The sequence below is a fragment of the Sinocyclocheilus rhinocerous genome, unplaced genomic scaffold, assembly GCF_001515625.1.
Source record: "Sinocyclocheilus rhinocerous isolate Xijiao unplaced genomic scaffold, SAMN03320098_v1.1 scaffold2085, whole genome shotgun sequence".
NCBI lineage: Eukaryota > Metazoa > Chordata > Actinopteri > Cypriniformes > Cyprinidae > Sinocyclocheilus > Sinocyclocheilus rhinocerous.
This window is the reverse complement of record NW_015623685.1, coordinates 26,575-33,991: the sequence shown is the minus strand read 5'-3', so window position 1 is coordinate 33,991 and position 7,417 is coordinate 26,575. Positions and strand designations below refer to the sequence as shown.

The following is a 7,417-nucleotide window of genomic DNA, read 5'->3' as shown; positions in this document are numbered from 1 at the left end:
ACACACACACACACACTCACACTCACTCTCACACACACACACAAACACACACACACACACTCACACTCACACTCACACTCACACACACTCTCTCTCTCTCTCTCTAACAACAGGATGGCCCAAACACTTTCAGTTATTCTACTTTTCCTTTCTTAGTGCTTGTTAGGTCTCCTCTGCTCCACTGTAGCAAATGCTATACTGGTATTTTTTGTATTTTCTGTTGTTTTTTTTCCTCTGGATGCCATAACGTTATCAGACACATATATCAAGTTCTCCTGATTTAACATTACACACAGTATACAATCTATAAGACGATAGACAGCACAGCGCATGATATACACATGCAGATCGAATCTAGCAGAAATGAATGAGGACTAAGTGAGCAGACGGGTGTCAGAAGGAAGCAGTGAAAGCAGTCAGCGAAACTCACGTGAGTTTTGTTTTAACGGTCGTTTCTCTTTTAGGTACTATGAGACGGGCAGCATTAAACCAGGAGTCATCGGGGGCTCCAAGCCGAAAGTGGCGACTCCTAAAGTGGTGGAGAAGATAGCGGAGTACAAGCGGCAGAACCCCACCATGTTTGCGTGGGAGATCCGAGACCGGCTGCTGGCCGAGGGTGCTTGTGATGGCGACACCGTGCCCAGCGTCAGCTCCATCAACAGGTAATGACCCCTGACCTCATCCACAGAATGCCAGTGTCCTTCATTTTCTTTGTGCACATTTCACCTTCCTTCTTGATTAACTCTGCTAACCCGCTGTTTTCTTCTCTTGAAGGATTATTCGCACAAAAGTTCAACAGCCATTCAACCTTCCCCTGGACAGCAAAGGCCTCAGTCCTGGACATACGCTGAGTATGAACATCCACTAACACTTCCCGATAATATCTGATTCAGTTCAGTGAAGTAATAAAGTAAAAAACTGTCTGTTTGCTTGACAGTTCCCAGTTCAGCCGTCACTCCTCCAGAATCTCCTCAGTCGGACTCCCTGGGCTCCACCTACTCCATCAGCGGCCTGCTGGGAATCCCACAGACCAGCGGCGAGGGCAAGAGGAGCCACGACGACAGTGAGTCGCACTCTAATGCACCGATTCAGACCGCAGACGCTAAACATATCGAAGTTTAACAAATGAACTGTGACATACTGACTGATGCTGCTCCGGCGTTCCTTACTGCTGTTTCCATGAGGTATGATTTTGATCTTGAAACATTAAATGAAATTCCAGGTAGCATTAGTAGATGGGTTTAGGGAGAATGCATGGCAGCAATGGGAACAAACGTATTGAAATGGAATTAGTTCACGTGTGTCTGAGAGTGAGAAAGTCTCTGACTGTCACCGGTGGAATCTGTATCTGCTGCGGCACATTTTTCAGGTTTTGCGGAAATGTTCAAATGTTGTCAATAAATAAATAATTCGCTTCTGTTGCCTAGTTGGGGACGCTTGACTGATTGCACAGACAGTAGAGAGCTTAACTGTATGATGACAGCACTCAATCACTTTAGCTGGAAAATGACTCTGTTATTGTCCTCTTGCATTATTGACACACTATTTTCCTGCTGACACTGTAAAGCTGCTTTGACACAATCAGTATAGTATGAAGCGCTATATAAATAAAGGAGACCTGTGTTGTGCCAGGCGATCAGGAGAGCTGTCGGCACAGCGTGGACTCTCAGGGCAGCGGTGGAGGGCCCCGGAAACAGCTGAGGGCCGAACACTTCTCATCCCAGCGCCTGGACTGCGGCTTCGAGCGGCACCACTACAGCTCCGACACGTTCGGCCCGACCGCAGTCGGGAAAACAGAGCAGGTACTGGAGGAAAATCTGTCCCGGACACTGCGCAGACCTTCAGCTACTGACTCTCTCTCTCCTGCAGGCGCTCTATCCTCTCTCACTCATCAACGGCAGTCTGGACGAGGCTAAAGGAGCTTCAGCTGTCAGTCGAAACCTGGCGGCCCATCAGGGATACACAGTGGTTGCAGGTAATAACCATAATCCACATGAAAATGCCTTTAGTTCCTCATTTATTCTCCTCATCAGAACGATATTTACAAGAAGAGAGGCACATTTACTGCACAAAAAGTAGCAAACCGCTCCGTCTGGTATTCCCCAAATTCATAACTCATTTGATTGTTGTATTCACCATTATTGTCACCGTTTTGCATATGTGTGATTATTGTAATCCATTCTGCTGCACGTCAATTAACATTCATACGTTAATTTTTCCACCTGTCTGTCAACCGTTGCTCCGCCCCAGAAGCTCTACAGCCCCTCCCACTCTGTCTGAAACAGGAAATGTCACCCGAGGTGAACAGCTCAAGCCCCTCCCCCAACATCATCGCTAATGCAGCTTTCCTGGAGCTCACCTCGTCATCAGCACCCATCGCTAACAGCTGCAGCAACGCCACTCATTTATCTCATGGCTTCCACTCATTTTCCCATCATGCCCCAGTGCACGGGCAGTTCGGCAGCCCGCCGCTCATCGCAGGTAAAGCTTCACGCATCACTCATGCATCCATCATCGCAGTGGACTGTGAGACTAAGGGATGGGGGGATTTGTTTCAGGCAGAGATGTGGCGAGCTCAATGCTGCCCGGTTATCCTCCACACATCCCCTCGGCCGCGCAGACCGGCTTCTCCTCCTCCACCATCACTGGGATGGTAGCAGGTGAGTCAGCTTTATGAATTCCCATGTGCTGTTTGTTAAAGCAAGGGTCACTATTTTTTCTAAACAATTATTGAAGCAACATTTTCTGTTCTGATGTGGATGGGTTACGGCTCAGGCCTCAGTCTCTGGTCTGGATGAGGCGTAACACGAGGTCCTGTGCTCGAAAACAATATTGACATCTAATGATATAATCCTTACATTTAATATCTAATTAGGGGAAGGAGTTAATTGAAGTGACACTGGCTGTTCAGAGAAAATGTTGCACTTGTAATCTCTTTATTTTTCATATGGTGGATGTGTCTGAACCACCAAACTTGAACCATTTCATTCTTAGAGTTCAAAATTCACAGTGAATTGTTGTGAAATACAGCAGATGTGTTCAGTTCAGACGATATTCAAATTACAAAGTATGTCTGTGAAGCGAATTTCATGCGCAAAAACACAGGCCTACAGTCTAATGGAGGCACGGGCCAGTGACCTCCTAGCAACCAACCAGAACAGCCTAGCAACTGCACAACAAATCCACAGCCATAAAGGCTCTGACTGCGATTCCTAGTTATTAAAAGAATCATATGTCTTCCTTTCTGCATTGCATCGCTGCTCGAGCTTAGAGATTAGACGCTGTGAATCTGGCTCTGATGACAAATGGCTTGTGATGTTACTCATTTGGATAAAACATCTGCTCAGTGAGCTCAAAGTAAAAATCTAGTTTTGTGATTCAGCGTTCACATCAGCACAGTTTCTCTGAAAACAGTCAAATGTGAGGAGCGCACAGAGCGCGTGAGAGCGCCGGGAGGCCGGTTAGAGATTAACAGAGGGACGGGTGGGTTAATCAGTAGCTGGTTAGCTGCGGTAGAGCAGGTCCGGGAGTTCTCTAACCCGACCGCTGGGGCCCCACAGAGGGATCGTGACCATCGGCCCCACAGAGACGGAGAGAAAGACTAGCCCTGTGAATGAATGCACACTCTATATGGAAAGCGTATACAGAGAGTATTAACATTAAGGAGCAAATGGCAGGAGGAGATGCAGCAGAGCTCGATGGAGCTGCTCAGACTTTTCTTTTTTCATATGAAGTCTGCCCTGCCAAGCGCGAAATGAGAGGGTCTGATTTATTATTTTTCTGGTGGGCTCGCTGAGAGGAAGCGTTCATACACAATTACTCACTGAAGGGGGGATTCAATCCGGCTCCCATAATTACCAATTAGATATTGGAATGTTAAAAAAAGAATGTCAGAGGGAGAATGTAAGGATGTAAGAATGTAAAGGAGGAAGTGAGGGATGGAGAGACGCTAAAGCAGTCTGACTGTATGCACCAGTGAGTCCACCTGCCCGGCCCGCCGGATTAATGCTTTACGAGCGCCTCTAACCGCGAGTGAACGATGAGCTTGAGCTCGAGCCGCCTCACGCAGGACGACAGTCTGAGTCTGCTGTCAGGAGTTCAGTGGTGTGCTTGCTGTTGTCGTTTATGTGTTTGTAACGGATGCGTGTTCATCTGCAGGCCCAGAATACACGGGCCAGACCTACAGCCACGCGCCCTACACGTCCTACAGCGACGCCTGGAGATTCACCAACTCCAGCATATTAAGTACGTCCAGCAGTCTCTCTGAGCACTTTCACTTCTCTCCGTTTGGCAAATGTGGCATCCACACATGGTTATGGTTGTCTAGTAGAGGGTTTTCACTATGCATGTGCATACACCCAGATTGGAGCGCCTTGCCCTTCAACTATTGCATAAAGTTTCAGTCACATGTCCTCTGAGGTGAATTTACCTTCTGCTAGTAACTCTTTGTGTCTTCAGGCTATCAAGCATTTCTGTGGAAAGAAATAATGCCACAGTCACAAGACGGCTGTTAGCCCTCCAGCTCCTGATTTAATTAGAATTACAGTGCAGGCTAACTGAAGCTTCTACAATACAAAATAATATATGATCCTGGACCACAAAACCGGTCATAAGGGTCAATTTTGTGAAAATGAGATTTATACATCATCTGAAAGCTGAATAAATGAGCTTTCCATTGATGTATGGTTTGTTAGGATAGGACAATATTTGAAAATCTGGAATCTGAGGGTGCAAACAAAATCAAAATATTGAGAAAATCATCTTTAAAGTTGTCCAAATGAAGTTCTTAGCAATGCATATCACTAATCAAAAATTAGGTTTTGATATATTTACGGTAAGAAATTTACAAAATATCTTCATGGAACATGATCTTTAATTAATATACTAATGATTTTTGGCATAAAGGAAAAATTGAGAATTTTGACCCATACAATGTATTGTTGGCTATTGCTACAAATATACCTGTGCTGCTTATGACTGCTTTTGTGCTCCAGGGATACATAACAAATGTCTGCTCACTGTACAGTGCTCACTGTCGCCCCTGCAGGTTCTCCGTATTACTACAGTTCCGCCGCCCGCGCGCCGCCCTCCGCCACTGCTTACAATCATCTCTAGTACCGGAGAACCGGAGAACTTTCTCTTCTTACTGTGGAGCGTCCAGTGAAAGACACAAGGAGTGAAGAAAAACGAAAACATATTGACGGACGTTACCTTTTATTGCCTGTAAAACTATTTATGTCCTTTGTTCACGGCCCGATTAAAGGCCATGTGCAGCCACACGTTTACATCTTTATTTCGTCAGAGCATTTCTTGCCTGTGTTTTTATTTCTCTGTAGCCAAAGACATTCCTGCAAACTGTTTTCATATATTCATGGCCAGAAACACTCGACTGGACACGAACGTTGTTTTTAGCAGCTGGAACATCTGAAGTGTAGCTACACGATTCACAAATACTACCAAACTGACAACTATATCCACACAATTGAACAAATAAACTATAGAAATTAAAAGGTTATAAAGGATTGTATGAGACACTTCCTCGGTTTCACTGCTTGGGGAAAGGAGCAAATGGTCATTTTATTGAGTTTGCATTCGAGCTGAATGAATTGATCTCGGATGGACTTCATGGCTATTCATACAGCAGATATTTAAAGGAGATAGAAATAACATTTTATCTATACAAGCGGACATTTCTCTCTTCAATGTGCCACGTTTCACCATCGTCCAACAAATCAATAAATGACTATCAAAAACATCATATTCAGAAACAGCATATTCAGTCCCAACCATTACAGAAGTTTGATGATTTGAGGAAATGTGTAAATAATGTAGAGAAGGAAACCCCTATTAAAATGAAATTAATTTATATTCTACATGATTATTAGGGCTGAACCGTGTGGGGATTCATTCGTTTTAAAATGTTTATATTCTCGCTTCTATTTTTTCCAGCTTATTTTCATGCTTATATTTCTGTGATTAAACGAGCTTTGAGTTTCAGAGATTACGTTTTATTGTACTGTTAATTATATTATTCAAATGTAAATTAATAATTTCTACAGAATTATTTTTAATTAAATAAAGCATGACAAACTACAATCATGTGTTTTCCTCTTTTTCCTGTCTTGTACAATAATAATAAGCGTAATTATATATTCCGTACTGTCAGAATACAAGAGCAAACAGCTCGAATTATTATTCTTAAATAGATCAAACTTTTATATAGGCCTATAACATAGCCTGCTGCTAGACTAGGGTAGCTGGCGGTGATGATTATGGTGTTTCTACTATCTTTCTGTTGAAAACCATAATTTATTATGTTGCATATTTTTCGCCAGTCAGCGGTTTAACTGAACACATGAAAGGGACGAAAGCAATGATCCTGAAAACATGCGCATCTGTTTAATTTCCTTTTTTATTTTCTGCATCACCTATTTTTATTTGCAATTATTTCTCTCCTCTTTGTGGCCTCATTATAATGGCTCTTTAACGAGGCCACGGTTCGCCGGTGCCGCGGCCCACCTGGATCCCGTGATGAATGAGCGCAAACGCCGCAGACCCGCGATATTCACTTGCTTTCGAATGAGTTCTGAATGTAGGGGCGAGCGGAGTGTTAATAACATCAGCTTAACATTGGGAAACTACAGCTGTAATATCACACACTCGCGTCACAGCGCTCTGCGTGGCGCTTCTGGTTTATCATTTATTTTGCGATCAGCCAAAGTTTTCATCTAAAGTTGGAACCACAAAGATAGACCAACAATTTACCACCAGTGGGAGAGTAACACACACACATTTTTTTTTATTTATATTAAGTTAAGTTTGAATTAAAACATTTCCCATAAGCTATATATGTTCAGCATTTTGAATTAGAGTGTGCACTAAGAGAATGTAGAACAAGTAGCCTACATTTTATTAGGCCTAGCACAGTGATTGTAAGAAATGCGCTCGTACTTGGATAAGATGAAGACTGTAAATAATGGAAATATTAAATAAAAGAAATGGAAATATTAAAGTTTGAGAAACAAATCGCGGGGAGTAAAAAAAAATCACAACTACGGGCGTTGAAACAAAATATTATAGCTAATACTCCCAGGTGCATATAGTTAAAAACTGTTAAAGTAGAGTCCTGTATCACACAGACACGCACTCATCTGAACGGGTGCTGCATGGCGTTTTGTTACCTTTTCCCAACGCACAAAATAAAAGACGACTTTACGATCGCTGAAATAAGGAAGTTTTATTTTTAAATAATAAATAAGCTGTAACCTATTTTTTCAAATTTTGTTTTCGGCCGAATTCACTCTTTACCTTGTTCATCACATAAATAAATTACCCATAACCCGAATACATGTAAACTAAACGCCGTACTTAACTAAAGTATAAACCGATCGCCACACATTTTGGCAAATCCCTCTGA

At 43.0% G+C, this 7,417-nt stretch overlaps 1 protein-coding gene across 1 annotated transcript in view; it reads left to right on the top strand.

The window, feature by feature from the left end:
* The window catches only part of LOC107729464 (paired box protein Pax-8-like), a 10,848-nt gene extending 5,579 nt beyond the window's left edge, over positions 1 to 5,269 (top strand). The window contains exons 7-9 of the mRNA XM_016540016.1: positions 2,251 to 2,481; positions 2,559 to 2,660; positions 5,048 to 5,269. Of these exons, the coding sequence (XP_016395502.1) occupies positions 2,251 to 2,481; positions 2,559 to 2,660; positions 5,048 to 5,115 (401 nt within the window). The 3' untranslated portion in view covers positions 5,116 to 5,269. The remainder of the gene's footprint in view (positions 1 to 2,250; positions 2,482 to 2,558; positions 2,661 to 5,047) is intronic.
* The last annotated feature ends 2,148 nt before the right edge of the window (positions 5,270 to 7,417 follow it).